Source organism: Camellia sinensis, chromosome 7 (assembly GCF_055761805.1).
Source record: "Camellia sinensis isolate YWXY chromosome 7, ASM5576180v1, whole genome shotgun sequence".
Lineage (NCBI taxonomy): Eukaryota > Viridiplantae > Streptophyta > Magnoliopsida > Ericales > Theaceae > Camellia > Camellia sinensis.
In genome coordinates, this window is record NC_138967.1 from 175,565,765 (window position 1) to 175,586,989 (window position 21,225).

Below are 21,225 nucleotides of genomic sequence, written 5' to 3' on the forward strand. Positions count from 1 at the left end.
ATTAAACAACCACAAAAGGATAAGAGAAAAATAGGTTGAAAGATAGAGAAAGCAATCAGCTTGTTTGGTTTAATTTTTCAAGATTTACTTGTTAGGAAATTGATTTTTTTTTATTTTTCGTATTTTTTTATTTTCATTGAATTTTTTTAATATTGTAAATATTTTTTAAAATTTTTAGATTTACCTAATATGAATACGCTTAAAAAGTATAATATTTGTAAAAAAAATCTTGAAAAAATCACTAAATACCAAAAATATAAAAAATACAAAAAATTTAGTACATTTTTATATTATTGTGTATTTATTAATTTTTTAAAATATTTTTTTATAAATATTTTACTTTTTAGATACATCTAAATAAGATACATCTAAAACAATAAAAAAAAATTCTTAAAATTTTAAAAATATTCACTAAAAACAAAAAATTAAATAATTCAATTTTCAAAAAATTAAATCTAAAAAATTGAAATCAAACACAATGAGTCATGTTTTGTATAAAGAGAGACAATGCAATGTACAAAAGAGATAGAAGCTGAAAAAAGAAGCATTGTTAATCAAGAGAGGAGAGAATATATATGACATTTGTCGGTATATAAACACAATAACTCATTGAATGCAAGTAAATTTCACTATAAGATGATTGGTATCTTTGTTTTTTTTCTTTCTTTTTTTTAAAGATGAAAAGATAGATACCATTAAATATTAAAATGAGTTATACCAACTGCCAGTTCATGGGCTAGTCGAATTACATTCTTTCATATCTTAATAATACTAAAAAACTGACAAAAACTTAACAAAATATAGGACACCCTTAATTAAATTAGTATCGACAACATAGGTTACATAAAAAGATTCAAATGACTACTTCACTGTATTAAAATACTCAAAACATATCTTATGACATTATTATTAATTAGTTACGAGATGGAGACATAGTAATAATTAATATCTTGTTAAGTTAATACAGACAATAAATATGTCCAATTATATTTTTATTTTCAATTTTATTGACAAAAAATATCCAATTAATAGTAATATTATTCATTTTTCTGTTGTGCTGATATAAATCAAAATTGAAAATTTTATAATTTTTTTTTCAATGAAAAATTACGTATATTTTTGCCCTCTCCATCACTAAAACCCTCTCTTTGCTATTAAACAGCCACAAAAGCATAAGAGAAAAATAGGTAGAAAGATAGAGAAAGCAATCAGCTTGGTTTGATTTTTTAGGATTCACTTGTTAGGAAATTGATTTTTTTTTTGTAGTTTTTTTTTCATTTAATTTTTTTAATGTTTTACGTAATTTTTTTTTATAGATACACCTAACATAAATACACTCAAAAAATATAATATTTGTAAAAAAAAAACTTTAAAAAATTCACTAAATATCAAAAAAAATTAAAAAAATACAAAAATTCAGTACATTTTCATATTCTTGTGTATTTATTATTTTTTTTTTTGTAAATGTTTTACTTTTTAGATACATCTAAGTAAGATACATCTAAAAAAGTAAAAAAAAAACAAATTACTTAAAATTTTAAAAATATTTACTAAAAACAAAAAAAATGTAAAAAATAAATAACTCAATTTTCAAAAAATTAAATGCAGACAATTAAAATCAAACCTAATGAATCATGTTTTGTATAAAGAGAGACAATGCAATGTACAAACGAGATAGAAGCTGAAAAAAGAAGCATTATTAATCAAGAGAGAAGAGAAAATATATTTGACATTTGTCTATATATAAGCACAATAGCTGATTGAATGCACGTACGTTTTTATTTTTGTTTTGCTTTTTGTTTTTATAGCTGATTGAATGCACGTACGTTTTTATTTTTGTTTTGCTTTTTGTTTTTATAGCTGATTGAATGCACCTACGTTTTTGTTTTTATTTTTGAAAATGCTACAGACCCCAGTACGGACGATCTCCAGTGCCACTCCCAGTGACGTGGCAGCGTGTGATTGGCCGAAATCCAAAAAAAAAAAACTATTTTCGCATCAATCAGGGACGACCCCCAACACCCCCAGCTGGGGCCTAAGTCATTTTTCTTTTATTTTTGTTTTGTGTGTTTTTTTTTTTTTAAGACGAAAAGATAGATGCATTAAATATTAATATGAGTTATACTAATTGCAAATTCATGGACTGGTTGAATTGTATTCCTTTAATAATACTAAGAAATTGACAAAAACTTAACAAAAATATAGGACATCCTTAATTAAATTAGTATTGACAACATATGCTACATTAAAATATTTAACTGACAATTTCATTGTATTAAAATACTCCTTGAGGTTTTAATTACTATTATGAGGCCAAGTTAATCTCATTATATATCGATTTTTCTTTAACAGAACTAAATTTGATAATTCACCTTTAGGGGCTAAGGTTTTGCAATATCATATATGAGAAAAAAATATAGATAAAAGGTAATTTAGTCAAACCTCAGGGGGGTATCTGTAATTTAGTCAGGGGGGTATCTGTAATTTAGTCAAACCTCGAGGGGTGTATATGTAATTTGCCCATTGAAAAATTACCAATATCTTTCCGTCATAATTTTTTATTTAACAGAATTAATTAAAAAAGTGAGATTTATAACTGTTTACTTATACAATAATAAAATTATCTAAATTATTAATTGAAATAAATTTTTAATATTATTAAAAACTGTTAATTAATTTAATGATTTATTAATAAAATGACCTATTTGTTATGAATTATAAACCTTATGAGACATAATGTAATTTTTAAAACTACAGGAATAATTTATAACTTAAGTAAACTTCAAGAATACCCTTTATTATTAAAATTACTCCATTTTACTCCACTATAATTAATATATATATATATATATATTAATAAAATATCAAAATAAAAAATAAAAAATTTAAGTATAAAATTTGTTACAGATTAATAATTATATATATATATATAAATATTATATAAAATCAATTTATATTATATATATGAAAAATATTATACAAATTAATATTATATTTTATGTAAATACGTAATGATTAATTAAGAATATTCTTTAGGCTTGGTTTGGCATCTTAAAAAAAATTTAAAAAGTCAAAAAATTATTTAAAAAGTTATTAATATTTACAAATTAAAAATATAAAAAAATTAATTTACACAACATTTTAATACAAACCAACTAGTTAACGTGACTGGTACTGAATTGATGGAAGTGCATTTATTGGTCGGTCAAAGGAACAAAAAAGAAAATTAAGTATATATATTCATTACGTTGAAGGGTAATGTTGGGCCAGTGGGGGCCACTACGGGTCCATTTTTGATAATCCAAACCGTTCAATGTGTAGAACTCGTCGAGTACTATATACTTGTAAAAAATCACGTTAATTAGATATAGATAACTACATGAGTAAATCAGTTTTGTATAAAAAATGGATGGTATTATAGTTAACGGTTGACAAAAAAAACTAACAGGATCAGATAGCTATCGATAGCCGATCAATGTGATTTTTTACAAGTATATAGTAGTCGACAAATTCTATATATAGTACGATTCGATTAGCAAAACGGGACCCATGGTAGACCCACACAGGCCAAACAACACAATCCAATTCAAGCCTGAAAAGGTGGCAACAATTTCCTATCTCCTAATCAGACCACTGCTCTGCCCGACTGTACATGCTACTTCACTAACTTCTCCTATACACTTATTTATATAATTTTTAAATACATAATTTTTAAATACATAATTTTTCATAAAAAATTAAAAAATTAATCCAAATATCTATATTTTTTTTCTTTATTTTTTTAATCTAAAAAGATAAAAATACTATTTAAACACCCCAAACATCCTCTTAATATATCAATCCACTCTAAACCACTGCCATTAAAATTATAATTTTATTTTTGAACTGTGCGAATGTACCGCACACCCTACTTTTGATGATTGATGATTTGAAAAGAGGAAAGATATATTTTGACAAATTACATTGAATCCTTGAGGGTTTTGAGTAATACATTAATACCTCTGTTGTTCAATCATTTACCCTCCCTGAGGTTTATAGCCAGCCAAGGTATAATTTTTTCCCGGGCAAATTACATATACACCCCTCGAGGTTTGACTAAATTACAGATACCCCCCTGAGGTTTCAGAAATTACATCCCGCCCCCTGAGGTTTGTATTTTCATAACAATTTGCCCCCTGAGGTTTATATTTCATAACAAATTACCCCCTAATTTCTTATGCAAATATAGCATTCAGGGGGGAATTCGTAATTTCTGAAACCTCAGGGGGACATCTGTAATTTAGCCAAACCTCGAGGGGTGTATATGTAATTTGCCCTTTTTCAAAATATGAAGAGCAATTTATATTTTGAACAAACCTCAAAAAGTATATTTATAATTTACCCTAATTTATATTTTAAAAACTATTCCACAATGAATAAATAATACGGTGTAAATTAATACAGATATTGGTACAATTTTAAAAAAATTTACAATATAAATTGATACAATTTTAACAAATTTAACGCTCTTTTGCACCGCCTGATCAAATGTTTGCTTCTCTGTAATCTCTCATTCAAAGCTATTTGAGCTGAGAAGTTAGCGAGCGAGCGAGAGAGAGAGAGAGAGAGAGAGAGAGAGTAGATTTTAAGAATATGCCTCCGAAGAAAAAACTCTGTAGAAATTTTCAGAGTGGAAGGTACGCCATTTATCTTCACCGTCCTCTTCTATGGCTTCTCGTTATTTATTTATTTATTTAAAAAAAAATTCTTCGAAATTGCATTAGGGTTTCATACTGATAAACAGTATTTTATTTTATTTTTCAATTTCAGAATCAATCTATGCCTCTTCTTATTCTTTAATTTTATTTATTTTTCTAGATGTCAGTATGGTGAGCAGTGTAAGTTTCGTCATGTAGCTCAACAACAACAGCAGCAAATGCCCAATCCTGTTGGATTTGGCGTTCAGGGCAATGATTTTGGATCCAAACAGAACCACTTCAAGGTTCTTTCTTTCCCTGAATTTGTTGCTATGTATTAGAACTGGTACATTTTTATTTGGGTGAATTATGCTAACTTACCTTGAAGTTTGATGATGAAAATATAATAAGCCCCACAAGTTTGACATAATTACATTGAGCTTGTTAAAGTTTTAATTCACTTACACTCCGTTTGGATAAACAGATCGCAAGGTGAGAAAAGAAAAGAAATGATTATGGTTTCTCACCATTGGGTTTGTTTGGATGAATAGAAGAGAAAAAAATAAATGATTATGGTGTCTCACCATTGGGTTTGTTTGGATGAATAGAAGAGAAAAAAATAAATGATTATGGTTTCTCACCATTGCGTTTGTTTGTTTGGATGAATAGAAGAGAAAAGAATATGGTTCCTCACTTATCTTGATAGAATAAATAAGAGAAAAGAAAAAAAAGATATTTTATTCCATTTTACCAAAATAATCTTGAAAAAAAAAGCTATTTTTCCAACTTCTTCCACCATAGGGTAATTTTGGTATTTAAAAAAAGTTTCATCAAATCCATTTCTTTTTTCACCAAATCTCACAACTTTTGGTGAGAAATAAAACACAACTTTGGCGTGAGTTTTTTTCTCACCAAACCCCTCCATCCAAACGGAGATTTAGGCCCGTTTGTTTGAGGGAGGCGATTGTTAGTACGGTGAGATTGATTGAGGAGATTATAGGTGATATTAGGTTTTAGATATAAGATAAATTACATTTGTGCACTATATAGAGAGAGATATTAGTTGGTTGAGATTAAGGCCTTGTTTGGGAACAAGCTATTTTAGTAACTTTTTGGCTTTTTAACTAAAATATGAGGTAAAAAAACTAGTATGTTTGGGGTGATTTTTTGACTTTTTACGAAAAGATGTGTAAAAAGTAGAGAGAAAAGAGAATCTTTGACTTTTTGGTATAGGTTATAGGCTTTTTAGTTTGTTTAGTAACTTTTTGGCTTTTAAGCTAAAACAACTACTTGCCAAACGAGGCCTAAATCTATGAAATTACGTAAAAGTCTTTGTTATATAGAATGTGACTTTATTGTTTTTGTAAAGTGAGGGGCAAAATAATCTTTTTACCTCCAATCTCATGGTATTAGATTTCAATACCATCTCACCTATGGGATTGCTAGCCCCTTCATTAGAGGGGTTTTATAGTCTCATGAGACTCTTAATCCCACATCAATTTTCCAAAATAAACATGATTTTTGTGGACCCACCTCATTACTAAACCAATCCCTTCATCTCTCAAAACAAACATGGTCTTAACACCCCATCTTTTATAGTAATATGGTAGTCATATAGATAGAAAAATGACATTGTCACGTTTTTTATACTAAAATATATACTTTATTTTGTTTATCTTTGTGTTTTCACGCTATATGTATTAGTTTTGGTCACTTTAGTCATACTAAAAAGGAGGTCAATATAATTATGCTAAAATTATGGGGCTTCTTGTATTTTTTTCAATCTTTAGGGGAGGTCAATGTAATTTACCCATTTTATTTATTTTTTTGATGTAATATGTAATTATGTATAATGTCAGTGAAGTATGGCATGTTTCTCTTCATAGTAACTTGGTGTTAACACTTATAGGGACTCATGTTTATATTCTTGTTGGTTGAAATTATTTTCTTGTGCATCAGCCTTTTGAAAATAAGTGGACCCGTAATGGTGGCTTGCAAGTATCACAACAACCTGATAATCAGCCTCTGACAGCTAATCATAAGTGAGTTCTTGATCAATGACTTATACTTCTCTTCTTGCAGTTTTATATCTTTGCTGTTTATGTTATTTCATCTTCTTCATTGGTTTATGTGAAGAGTAATGCTAGAGATCCTAAAAGTTTTATTAAATTTCTATGGGTCCCACACCCATATGAAATATTTGGTAGAAAATTTGGTAAAACTTTTGGGATTTCTAGCATTTTTCTTATGTAAAATATCTGATGAAATACAATTTTGATGTACATATAGATGCACAGATCCTGAGTCATGCAAACAGCAAGTAGTTGAAGATTTTGAGCATGAGAGGCCTCTTTGGAAGCTTACATGTTATGGCGGCCACAATAAGATGTAACTATTACTAGCAATGTTTCTCATAGGCATTTTGAGAAAGTTGGGATTTCAAACTTCCACTAAGAGTTTGAATTCTAAATTTAGTTGGGAAAATGTTGTACATAAATTGATGAGAAGAACTAGGGAACAAATCATACTTGGTGATAGTATTTTTTCCTTTCCTTAGGTCTCGTGTGCGTGCTCTTTTCAAGTCTACTGTAGTCGGCTTATTTCTTGTCATCATCGGAACATATTTGGTAGACCACAGCATAACTATCAAATTCTTGTATGTACAATTCACAGGCCATTGACAATGGAAGTCGACGCCTTCTCCGCCTCCGCCTCCACCTCCGCTGCTGCCGCTTCACCCATTGGCCAACCACCACCACTGCCACTACAACCGCTACTGACTCCTCAATCTGTGAATTCCGAACCCTATGTTGTGTTACGCAACGAGATTTCTCTCTCTACGACTCAGCGCTTGTCGCCAAAAACCGATGAGTACTTTCCCCTTGACGTCTGTGACATTGCTGATTTAATTTCGACGCCGGCAGCGACAACCATGCCGGTTCCGGAACTGGAGAGGACGGTTGAGGGAGGTTTGTTTAGGGTGAATTGTCGGTTCAAGAGCCCTATGATTCAGCTCCATAAAGGTAATATTTGTTCTCTGTTTCACACACCAGTTACTCTTTTTTGTGCACATAATTATTCTATATTTGGTAATTTAGGAGAGAAAAGAAAGGAAATGTTATTTAAGTTATAGAAGAAAAAAAATTGATTTGTCTCATTTGGATAATATGAGAGAAAATAAAAGAAATAATATTGATTTCTCTTTTATCTTATTTTTTGGTTAATCTATACAAAAGAAAAGAAAAGAAAAGAAAAGAAATGATATTATATTATTTTACCAAATTAACATTTATAAGAGTCTGCCTTTTTTATTTCTTCTATATTTGAAAGAGTGATTTTGGTGTTATAATAATATAGCATTTAGTTGGTTTCTTTTCTCTCTCAATTTTCTGAAAAGATTCAAAATAAAGGTTATGAGAGAAATGAGTTTCTTCTCTTCATTTCAGCTCATTTCTCGCCTCTTTATGTATCCAATAACGAGTGATATGGTCCTAAAGAAATGCACTTATTTTTTTTCTTTTTTCTCTCTCCAAATCACCCAAATTCCAATCCAAATGGGGTGTTAATGAATTAATTTTTTTTACAATTTTATTAAATGATTAATATGGACATCAATAGACACAACAAACCTTAAAACTAGGTTTTCATAGTAGATGCCTTTTCAACATGAAAATTCTCAGTACACATTCTTTAAAAAAAAATACACGCATCAGGCCAAAAATATGTAAACAAAGAGGATGAAAAAAAAAAAAATCATTCAGAAATACATAACCAAATAATATGTAATTAGTTCTGAACTATAGAACAGAAAATATATAAATGGTTCAAAAAAATAGATTAAAAAATATGAATATAATTTGGAAGTACAAAACCTAAAGATTTTTCTTCGTTCGGTAGCTGTATGTCGAAAATTTATATTTTATTTGGAAATACAGAACCGAAAATTATTGTTTATTCGGTTGTTGATTGCCGAATTTTTTAAATTTATTCGGATAACCAGTTCCAATGGTTTTCATTCTCTTCCTCAAACAATATGAAACGAATAACTTAAATAATAAAACAATAACACAGTTTATGCAGAATAATAGTAAAATAATAACTGAAAATTGTTGATTTTTGAAAATTGCATACCTTAGAAAATTGAAAGTAGAGGAGAAGTGAAGATTGAGAACTAAGAACTGCCTAAGAGTGAACATTTTCGTTATTTAGGGTCGATTATCACAACAGCGGGAGAGATTGATGCAGATGTGGCGCATAGGATTAAGGCGGGATGGTGTATGTGGAGAAGTGCGTCTGGAGTATTGTGCGATAAACGAATACCCACTAGACTAAAAGGTAAGTTCTATAGAACGGCTATTAGACCAGCTATGTTGTATGGGATGGAGTGTTGGGCAACCAAGAAACAACATGTAGATAAGATGAGTGTGGCTGAGATGAGGATGCTAAGGTGGATGTGTGGTAAGACTAGACAGGACAGGATTAGGAATGAGTGTATTCGGGAATGGGTAGGAGTAGCACCGATAGAAGATAAGTTGAGAGAAAATCGTTTGAGATGGTTTGGTCATATTCAACGGAGACAAACAGAGGCAGTAGTGAAGAGATGCGATACTGTAACGATAGATGGAAGTATTAGGGGACGGAGTAGGCCTAGATTAACGTTGACTAGCGTTATAAATAGATATATGAATCTACTTAATTTGACTAATGAAATGGCCTTTGATAGGGCCGCGTGGAGAAGAAGGATTCATGTAGCCGACCCCATTTGATGAGACTTAAGGCTTGGTTTGGTTTGGCTTTCCTTAGAAAATGTTGCAGAATGTTGAAGTTGCTGGAATATTGCTGGAGAGTGTCGGAAAATGCAGTGTGTAGGGCACAGTTTAAGTTTATGTTTAGGGGTGTGGTGTAGGTTTATATTTTGTGTGGCATGTATACATAATGTTTTGGGTTTTTATGTTGATGTATGTACATATTATGTCTTAGGGATATATTTGGAATATTTGATGTGTGGAATGAGTAAAATAAAAGGTAAACCATTTTTGTAAGTGTGTGCATAGAGAGCAAATGGCATGTGGAAATAGAATTACTCCAATTGTTTTCGTATTTTGATTAGAATTGGACATAAAGGTTTTATGTTTTAACATAAATTACACTGACTACCCTTGCACTTTATCTTTTCAATTGCTACAGTCAGCCACTATGTTTTAAATCAAGTTCTAATTTCACCCTTCCATCGTCCTACCGTTAATAAAACTAATGGAAATTGTAAGTGGAGGGACTAAAGTGAGACTTTGGTGAAAGTGTAAGGAATAAGGTGAAATTTTAATAAAAGTATAAAGGGGCTAACAAGACAGCAAAAATATCACAGATGCTTTAAACGACAAGTTTTGTCAACTTTGTTAACGTTAGACGGATGGAAGGGTGAGATTGCAATTTGACTGAAAAGTGTAGGGGGTTGATTTTTACAATTGAAAGTGAACGCGTTAAAGTGAGATTTTGATAAATGTATAGGGGTACTAAGTGTAATTAACCCTTTAACATAACGTCCTTGTATTTTGGTCCAATTTATACTTCATGAAGTTTGGATTCAATCAAAATGAGGATTATTGGCTTTGTTTGGTTTAACTCTCAAAACACAATTTTTGAAAAAAATTTCCAAAATTTTGTTTGGTTGGAATTTTTTTTCCAAAATCACTCTCTCTCCTACACATCAATTAATCACTTTTTCTCTCTTCTTTCTCCTTCTCAATCACTTTTTTTCTCACACACATTTACTCAACTACAACAAAATATCAAATCATCCCAAACTCTCATACTCCAAAACTATTTCCAAAATATACAACCAAACAAACCAAAAAAAATTTAAACTCTTTCCTCAAGATTTTTTTTGAAAATTTATCTCCTAAAACCAAACCAAACACACCAATTATGTTTTGAATTGAGGATTTTAGAAGTTGTCATGTGTTTTTGATGATTTTGGGGAGTTGAATCTATCTGTATATGTATTATATTTTGATTTAAATTTTCTTCATAGCAATCACTTTGTGAAATTTAACTGAGTGAATTACAATTTTCACTGATTTTAGTGAAACTTGTTTCACTCCAATGAAGTTTCACTGATATGGAATATGTCGAATTAGTGAAATTTCACTGAGTTAATTACAATTTCACTGATTGTGAATAAACCAAATCAGTGAAATTTAATGTGATTAACCACATGAAGATGGTTTTGGCCTGTGGTTATCCACTTAGACCTCTATTTATTAAGAATGAGGTAAATGAATCTACTGTGATTTTAATTTGATTGTGTTTATTAATATGGCATTAGAAGTTTATTGTCATTGGCTGATTGTGGGTGTTACAGAGACACTGGATTTCTGTGATTTTCTTTCACCAACTCGAGAAGAGCAAGCATCACGAAATGCAGCAGTAGAATGTGTCTTTGATGTTATCAGATATATATGGCCCAAATGCAAGGTCTCTCTCTGTGTGTGCGCGCGCGCGCTCATATGCACGCAATTATACCCACATACGCTTGTAAATATAAATATATAAATGTGTGTGTGCATATTTTTCGGAAGTATGGTTTGTAAGAGTAATTTTGCTTACAGGTAGAGGTTTTTGGGTCGTTCAAGAAAGGATTTTATTGTCCGACTAGTGTAATTGATGTAAGTTAATTCCTTACTCCTAGTTGTTTTATGAATATTCATTGTATCACCTGCAAGAATCTATGATCCCATGCTTGTAGATGGTCATTGGTATTGTGTTTCTTCTTCAGTCATGAATTTTCCATTGTTGTTACTTGTGAGCAAGATTAGCTCGTCTCGGTCATGTTAAAGTTTAAAATGTGCTTTGTTTATAAAGTCATGCAATTTGAACTCATCACTACTTGAAAATGCTTGCAATTGATTGTTGGAAAGACAGAAATGTAGAGAACTGGAACCGAGTGTAAGCATTTTGTGCAAGTGATTGTTCCTGATATATACTTGCTTGGACAGAATTGGTGTCAGTTTTTCTTGTCAACAGAATTGGTCAGTTTTTTTCCCGATATAATAATGCACATAAAATGATGATCAATCTCAGATGGTTTTTATGCTAGCAGAGGATGGCACATGCCAATCTGTGTAATTTGACCTGGCTGGACCATTTTGGTTTAAGGAATCTTCAAACTATTTGAGAGAAAAGTGTTCTCTCTCTCTCTCTCTCTCTCTCTTATGAACTTTCATTTGTGTTGATGCACTTTGAAGTGATTAGGATCTAATTTTGCCCCTGTATCTTAATATGGAGCATGTCTCTAGGTGGATTAGAAGGTATCAAACAATGCTGTCCATTTAAAAAAAAAAATGGAAAAAAAAGTCTGAAGGATCAAAGTAACATCATTAGAATAAGTACATAAAATGCCAGTGGAGGTTAGGCTAATGCGAGCATAATTCGAACATGTTTCCATGTTCCTTCATTTGAGATCATTGGGCTATAAGTGGCATTGGAAAACTTCTGTAATTTTCAGTGAAGACTGTGTGGCATAAGCTGTTGACAACTCCAGGTTGTAGGATATCACTTTATGGAGATGTCTGTGACTGAAGATGCTTAATTGCACTGGGGAACATCTTTTTCTTTGTCATGAACTCATGATGTCAAGCTTAATTTTGTTTATACAGAAAGTGAACTTTTTCTTGCTGACCTAATCTACGATTTATCCATACTTTTCAGATGAATTTTCCTTTGACTATTAGGATTTTTTTTATTATTACTTGCACAGATGATTTTCTTCTTGTTCTTATCTAGTTCTGGAATATTGAGGTGTGAACTGATTTTGTAGATGGAAAAATTTAATGATTAAATCACTCAAGCTAGCAACCTAATTGCCAAACTGTAGGTTGTGATTCTGGGGTCAGATTTTATTACTGTGCAAATTGGCTTTCAAGCCTTTACTGGGGCCCTATCTCAAAGAGGCATCGCAAAGCAGATAGAGGTGTGCCTTATTTGACAATTAAAAATTTATTATTATCAACAATTCCTATCAAGCATATATTTTGTGTAACTTGTCAGGCGATTGCAAAGCTACCTGTGCCGATCGTTAAGTTTATAGAGAAGAGAAGTGGTGTTTCATTTCATATAAGGTTCAAGAATCTAAAATTTTCCACTTCTATTTTCATCAAATTTTTCAATAGTCAATGCAATATTCATGAGTGTGTTTGCATTTATGCTGCCTATTTACTTTACTAACTAGGCAAGTTGGTACCTTTATCCAGGTAGGAAGTAAATGGGAAGCATTTGGACTACCATCACCTTTGGACAGTAAAAAATAAGATTTTTATGGTCAGACGTGGTAAAATAGTCAGATCTAGAACATTTTCTGGTCATCAACTCAGTAATGAGTTAATTTGAGATGATTCTATGGTGGTCTTCTTTGATATAAACTTTATTTTTTTACCATCATTTTGTTCTTGAGATGTTAAAATTGTTTTTCTACAAGTCTTATCAAAATATAATTTCTGTTTTTATATTTTTATCTGTAACCTTTATTCATCAATTAGTCTTGTTCCAACTTTCAATGATAAATTTATCACTATAAATATATCTTTAAAAAATATATTTCTACTACTTACACTTTCTACATCATATTTCAATACAAACAAACACAAATAAACTAAAAACAATTCAAAACTAACAAACAAAAGCCAAGATGTCTCACTCATTTATTACTTTTTTAATTTATCAATATCATTACTAGTACCAAATGATCATTCTAAAAACAAAAAACATACATCTAAAAGGTTTCAAAATTTTCTCATGATCAAAACGATGGGCAAATATGTAAAAATATTTCACTATGTACTTATGAGTAATAAGTCTATTCCATAGGACCTACTGCTAATTATCCCTAATAGGAGTTTTGATTTTATTCATTTGTTTTTTAATTTTTGAACACAAAACTTTGTTGTCATTACATTCTTGTATGCACCAAATTGATTGGATGTATAAATACTTCAAAGGGTTAACTGAGTATTTATGGTTACAACAAATATCATCCCCATGATTTCTTGTATGACATGTAACTTAGGAAGATTTTAGCCAACCTGCTAGGCTATTTCTTCATTCACCTTACTGCTTTTTAATCTGTTTTCTTGAGTAGATACAAATTAAAATATTGAGTGTTTATCTTATCGTATATGTGTTGCATCTTTTTTGTCAGTTTTGATGTGCAAAATGGACCAAAAGCTGCTGAGTTCATAAAGGTTTGTTCTGAAGTCTCTTCTTGCACTATAATATTCTCATGGCTGATATATGTAGACATATGTATATCTATGCACATATAGTTGATAAGTTTCTCACATATACAGTAAAATTCTCACTTACGTTGGATATGCATGAGTTCTTTCTATATGGTTCCTGCAATTTTTAATATACATGTGATTCTCTTTCAGGATGCCATATCTAAGTGGCCCCCATTACAGCCATTGTATTTGATCTTGAAAATTTTTCTGCAACAAAGAGAGTTAAATGAGGTGTGGATTCATTTACTTGTTGTGATTAGTTTTCCTACAAACTTTTCCTTTTGATTTGCCTAATTTTAGAGTCCTAAAAATATACAGGTGTATACTGGTGGAATTGGTTCGTATGCGCTCCTTGTGATGCTCATAGCAATGATGCAGGTAATTGAATTAGAATAAGTTTTAGCCTGTCAAATGTTATGATCTATGAATCAGATCATACAAGTTTCATCCTGGTTGGCACTCTGAAATGGACAGAAAGACATACCAAAACAAAAGAATTATAGGAGTCTACTCCCTCCATCCAATTTTATTTGTGTTACTTTCATGTTTGGAAGTCCCATTTTATATGTCAGTTTGAAAATTCAAAGAGTTTAATCATCAGTTTCCCATATTATCATTCTTTAATTATGTTATGATCCCATGTCCTAGGTCAAAAGGTATTTTTTAAAATTTATTATGATCCCAATTTTATTTCTGTTACTTTCATGTTTGGAAGTCCCATTTTATTATGTTATGATCCCATTCTTTAAAGATACTTTTCTTAAACTATCTGCATGGTCACGTTTGGATGTCTATGACATATCCAAAATGGAGTAGGGGTATCTTTGCATCAAATCCTTAAAGAATCATTTATCTGTCCTTTTAACTTGAGGGTTAGTGGAATTTTACTCATATTAGACAGATAATGCACAGCTTCTAACTGTTGTTTTGTCAATTTATATAACTGGTCTTTATTCACTTGTATGTTTCAAAAAATGGTAGTAATCTCAATATATCATAGGATCATATGTTAACTGTTAGATAGCTTGATATACAACAATGCCCATTTCCTAATAGGTTTAAGCTTTTGGGACAATTGATGACTTAACGTGGTATAGCTCAGATTTAGAGAGGTCTTGGGTTCGAGTGCCTCCGTTGACATTTGGTGTTATGGTCCCCGTTTGGTTTCTTATTTTCTGTTTGGTTGTTTACTTCTTCTGTTTGGTTCTTTGTTTGTCTCTCCTCGTGCAAGACGGGATTGCACGTGAGGGGGGTGTTAGATAGCTTAAAATACATGGTTGGGCCCATTTCCTAACAAATTAAGCTTTTGGCACAATTGGTGACTTAACATTAACTTATATATATGTACATGTATTTTTAACTTATCAATACACCATTTTACATATCCAAATTATCCTTGCCAATATTTCTGTGGGTTGGCTAATGCTTTCTATTACCCTTAAAACTATGATACGTACTAGTCAAAAAGTTTGGACGGGTATTTATCAATGTCTTTTTATTTTTCATACACGTGTATAAAATTAAGCTACAGGATTAATGGGCTATGCATGATCCATGTCTATTGTAAACACTGGTGGCTGAGATGTACATTTAGGTTATGAATTCTGAACCTGATTGTCATGATGCCGATCCAAGAGCCAAAACTCCCAAGGCTTGGGGCCAATATGGATGAAGTGACATGAAGATTGCAAGTCCATATACTTGTCCCACATTGCTTGGTGAAGTGTGAGCTTTGGACCTTCATTGTTCAATGCATTTTAAAGCAGTGCGGGCCTAGCCCAAAGTGGATAATATTAAACAATGTGGGTCTAGAGGTGTTACACTGATGATTTAGGCATGGTCCACTGATATCAGAAGAGTAACTCGACCTATGTGCTTGGCTATTGGAATGGGGTGGGCGTTGTTCAAGATATCGATTATTCATTCTTCGTATTGCTTCGAAGTAAATGTTGTGTTTATTAAGCTATGGTTAATATGAACTGTCTTTTTATTAAACTTTGATTAATTTTCTTTCCTTTTGCATGATTTGTGAATTTTCCAAATGGTACATTTCATTATACAGAGTGTCCGTGAGCAGCAAGTTTCTCCAGAACATAATTTGGGAGTCCTTTTGGTATGTTTTCCCCAGACACTATACTGTGTATTCTTTCACATCTCCTGTAGTGATTCATATTTTCATCGTATGGCCATGTGAAAATGAAATTCTTGTTGAAGTCCAAATTTTTTTAGTTCGGCTTATTTTTGTCTGTGAACTTTTTTTTAATTTTAAATTATGTCAAATTTATTTACATTTTAGATATCTCGACTAACCGATCCTAAAAATAAAAAAAAAATGTTTTTTTTAAAGTATAGAGAAGACAAAAATAAGCTCATTAAGCTTTTTTTAATTTTTTTATTATATATATATATTTATATATAATTTAGCTTAGTTGCATCTTTTAACTTTTTTCGAAATTGACTCAATATTTTTAATTTTTAGAATCATCTAGTTGAGATGGACCTAAAATGTGGAAAATTTTGACTCACAATTGAAAAAAAAAAAAAAAATAGAAAAGACAAAAATAAGCTGACTTCTAAGTGTTATAGCCAAAGGAAAGAGCTACATGGGTCAGATGTATCCCTTGATAATGGATAAGTTATTGTTCTTCCTTGCTCTCCATTCATTTGGATGTTGCTGGAGACGCAACATGATGTGCAATAGAAAATGGCTTTTTGCACACATGGCAAGGGCAAATGTAATATGGGCCATGGCTTGCTTTTGTTTAGCCTAATCATTGGGTTTTCAGTTTGATTGGTTGGCAATTTTGCATTTAGGACATTGGTAAATTTATTGATTTCTATGTTCTTACTGATGATGGGTTATTTTTGGAAGCTAGGTTAAATTTTTCGATATTTACGGATGCAAATTTAACACATTCGACATTGGTTTGTCTTGCGATGGGGCAGGCACCTTCTTCTTGAAGAGTAACAAAGGGTAAATATTTTTCAGGAGCAACAAATAGTACCGTGTTTTACCTTCTGATATTGAGTTAGGTTGTCGATTTTGATAATTTGATCCTTGATTTTGCTGCCCTTTCTAGGTTTTTGGTTGAAGAAAGTCCATTTCTTATCGCCATTGAGGAACCACAGCCACAGGTTGTCTTGAGAATTTGCTAGTTTTGTGTTTTCATTTTTTGCAGGAACTGTTTGGGGGATCATAGAACCCAGACACTGGGGTGTTGTTCTAGCTGGAATGAATGTCCTTTTATTTGTTATTATTGATCTGGTTCAATCTTGAGCGGGTTGCAATTGGTTGGCTAGCTGCACGTTAGAACTTATCTGGAACACCCAAAGATCATGTTTGTTTGGACGGACGTGACCTTGGGATTGGACTAATAGTGCAACAAAATATATAATTTTATGTTTGGTTAAGAAAATTGGGGTCTGGGCTAATACTATCTAGACATGATATCCTCCCCATGGGGTACTATTGAATCCGAAGAGCGAGAGTGGGATACAAAACGGGGGACTAAGAAGAGATTCAGACTAATTGGCTAAATTACAAAACTGATAGGATTTTGTCAATCCTTTTTATAATCTCTCTTCATAATCATGGACCAATCCCTATTTTTGTATTCTTTGCATCGCTTTGAAGCTATCTAATAAAATCTGATTATTTATTTATCCAAAAAAAAAAAAAAAACATGGACAAATCCATACATGATATATGATACACAATCCAAAGGGATTGATAATTCTAGGACTAATAGCTCTAGGAATGTTAATCTTACCTAATTAGTCTGCCCAAACAAACATGGCCAAATAGTCTTCAAGAGAATTTGGAGCTATGCCTCTTATAATCTGTGCAGCCGGAATATTTTTGCTGCTCATTGCAGTCAGAGTTGCATGAGATACAAAATATGGATCTGGGTGACCCTTGCCCCCTTAAAACAATAATCCTTTTCAGGTTGTTGACTGGAGTTCTTTTTTGTGTGTTGATAACAGGCGCTGGAAAATGAGATGGGGAATAAGTCATTTAGCTTTTTCCAGGTTTGATCTCCTCGATTTCATTGTTCTGTCTCTGTTTTTTCTCTTACTTGAGAGTGTGAATAATTTTTGTGGGTTATCTGGGAACTTGGTGTATACCTTGACGTCTGATCATTGGATTTGTTGTAGATGTGAGTTATTTGTTCAGTATTTGATTTGGATTCATGATGTTCTAATATTTGTTATGGAAACAAATTTGAAATGGTTCAAAAAGGGTGGCAAGTGTGAGATATAATGTCCTTTATGGCTCTTCTAGTGTGAGATATATTGTCCATGTTGTGTTTGGATCTTGGAATTGTGGAGGGAAAAGAAAAAAAAAAAAGGGAAGAGAGAGAGAGAGAGAGAGGCTTTTACTTTATTTTGTTACCTTTGGGTATCGTTTGGTTTACTGGAATGGAATGGTCATTTCTTAGTATTTCTATTAGATGACCATTTCATTTGCAATGCATTTTCACTCATTTTTTTAGTGAAAGAAACATGAGAATGGACATTCTGATGGTATAATCATTTCGTTTCTCGTTCATTTCAGTAAACCAAACACTAGCTTACATGCCTAGAGCCAAACAAGTTATCCCATGCTATTTGAAGAGGGGATTCCTTTTTTTGTGTGCCAGGGAGGAAGAGAAATGCTGAAGACATATGGACAAGGACCTGTTAGAGCTGTTATTTGTTTGTTTTGTTTATTTCACTTATCTCTTAGAAGTGTGCTCGGGAGGCACATTTTGGTGTTATGACTTAATCAGTTTAAAGTTTTATCAATTCATCTGTTTTGAGCTCTCTAGCTGCACCCCAAGTTTAATCGACACTGGAACATAAAAGTCCACTGAATCTATTTTTTCTTGTTATTGCTTCTTTAGGTCAGATCAGCTTTTGCCATGGCTTTATCAACACTGACAAATGCCAAAATCATCTTGGGCCTAGGCCCCGACAAGAGCATTCTGGGCACCATAATAAGTCCAGACCCAATACTATTGGAACGGAAAGGCAAGGTCAATGGGGAAATGAGATTTAATCACCTGCTACCCGCAGCAGGAGAGCCAATGCTGCCCCATTATGGTGATCAGCAGGAAATTTATCATAGTTGGCGGTTAGATAATGAGGTGGATGAACCACTTCCCATAAGAAATGGGGTTGTCGAGGTTGATAATACTACACGTTCCTCTGGAAAGAAAAGGAAGGCCTTTGAGGAGGAGAAACTTGTTAAGGTGAAAGAAGAAATGTTAGAGACATTGTCAAGATGAAAGTCATGAGTGCTTTGAATTTATGTCGTGTGGCGGTTGGAAGTTGAGTCGTGGGTAGAGTAGATTTTGGAACCGAGTAGTTAAAGTGTTGGCTGGTCTTTGTTGCTGTGACTTCAATTTTAAGCTGACAAATTTAAGGAGGTGATGAACTCCTGTTTCCTGGTTACATAATGTTTTGTTTGTTTGGACCAAAAATATTTTTTGCACTTTTTTTGCGTTTGGTACGATAAAAAAGTGAAGTCAACGGAAAACAAGCTTGTTTGGACGAAACCCTACCATCACTGCTTTTCACACCACCTCTACTACCCCACCAGTACTAGCACATAACTTTTAAAGTTGCAACCCAGCGTAAGAAAACGTTTTCCGCCTAGAGGGGGGAGGGGGACTGAACCCTGAAGCCACTCTACAAATCCCTATCTGTTGTGCTGTGGCTCAAGCTCAAGAAGAGTCTTTTATTGTACAGTTATAGTTTCAATGCTGCTGGATAATTGTTTTATTTTGCCTCAAGGTTAATGTATGTGCCTTTGATGTGACAACATTTTTGCCGAATTTTCTATGTGATTCAGTTTTTTTTTCTTTTTGTCTATTTAATAATTTGGTGTTTCTTCATGATGAATACATAATATTAGAAACTAAGGGTTGGTTTGGATAGATGTGAATTTCAAATGCATACAATTGACCTTAGTTATTCAATGAGAATAACTCAAATTTATATTTAATTTGATAATTTATATATGAAGTTTAAAATTAAATTAAATAATTTTATAATGATGAATTTGAAATAATTATATAAAAATTTATATAATTATTTGAAATTATGCTGAGTATTTTCTTCTTAACTTTAAGGATCCTACTAAAATTTATTGCATAATGCCTTGAATGGATACTGGAATATTTTATCAATTCTTCATATCCGATGTGACTTCTTACGTGGCATTATAGACCTCAAGATCCTCCATTCATGTGATGGAGAGGAGAATCCTTAGCAAGCGTACTTAATAGTCGGTGGTCTGGGATAAATTCATTTGGTGTCTCAATTCGATGGTCATTGATTACAAAGTGGGATCTAGTGTGTTTTTGTTAGCTTTTTGGTAATTTTTGTTTAGAATGTGAGTTAGTTTTTTTTATATTTTTACTATTTTGATCTGAGGTTAAAAAAATTTATTTGGATTGGATTTTTTAATTTTTTTGACTTATGTAAAATAAAAAAATAAAATAATTATGATTTAAATGTGACATTTTTTGTCTTATTGATTTTTTTAATCTATTTTATTTTTTTGTTACTAAAATAATCAAAGTAACTTATGTCAAATATAACCTAAATAAACAATTTATTTACTTATTTATTATAAGATGTTACAATATTTCTCCACTTTATTATATATCTTTTCCTACCAAAGCAAAAAGTTAACTAAATTCCAAAAGTCCAAGAGTTGGGCATGGTTTGGACTAATAATGCCATGCATTATGTTTTAAAAGTATACATGTTTATCACTGGTTTGGTTAAATAGGTTTTATCATTTATATTCAAGTAAATTACAAATATATTTTTTAAAATTTATTTAAAGTATATATTATGAGTGATTTTGCTTACATCATTAGGATACTTTTTTACACTTTTCATATGAGTTTGAGTGATTCTACTTACACCACTAGTTAACCTCTTTACACCTTCCATCTTATTACATCACTAAAAAAAAATAATTCTCATTATACCTCCAATATATTATCAAAATTAACCCTAAATTAACTATTTCATCTTTTTACACAACTAATTTTGGTAACACGGTGCTAAAGAATTTACATTATTCCGGTATTATAATGCCGGACAAAATAGATCTCTCCAGCATTTTGTTGCTATACATTTACAGAGACACTTTGTTCCAAACAATGATATTTTAATTTGTAGTGGGTCTGTTCGATAATATAACGCTAATTAATTTGAATTAATCTAGTGCTATGTTACCGGTCAATATTTTTTTCCTAGCAATGTTACTGTCCAATTAG

The 21,225-nt window shown here is 31.6% G+C and overlaps 1 protein-coding gene across 3 annotated transcripts; it reads left to right on the forward strand.

The window, feature by feature from the left end:
- The first annotated feature begins 4,403 nt into the window (after positions 1–4,403).
- On the forward strand, positions 4,404–19,793 carry LOC114267167 (uncharacterized). Of its 3 annotated transcripts, none has more exons than XM_082879922.1 (17): positions 4,422–4,676; positions 4,858–4,981; positions 6,636–6,718; positions 6,966–7,064; positions 7,350–7,699; positions 11,038–11,150; positions 11,285–11,341; positions 12,550–12,645; positions 12,723–12,793; positions 13,870–13,912; positions 14,102–14,182; positions 14,270–14,329; positions 16,014–16,064; positions 16,828–16,925; positions 17,032–17,086; positions 17,936–17,980; positions 18,835–19,793. In XM_082879922.1, exons 1-17 carry the CDS (start codon positions 4,633–4,635, stop codon positions 19,216–19,218), a joined length of 1,854 nt encoding a protein of 617 aa, XP_082736048.1. In that variant the 5' UTR covers positions 4,422–4,632; the 3' UTR covers positions 19,219–19,793. The 3 variants fall into 3 exon arrangements, with proteins under 3 accessions (XP_082736049.1, XP_082736048.1, XP_082736050.1); XM_082879924.1 differs by having other exon boundaries at positions 4,505–4,676; positions 7,234–7,699; XM_082879923.1 differs by lacking the exon at positions 6,966–7,064 and having other exon boundaries at positions 4,404–4,676.
- Positions 19,794–21,225: the final 1,432 nt, after the last annotated feature.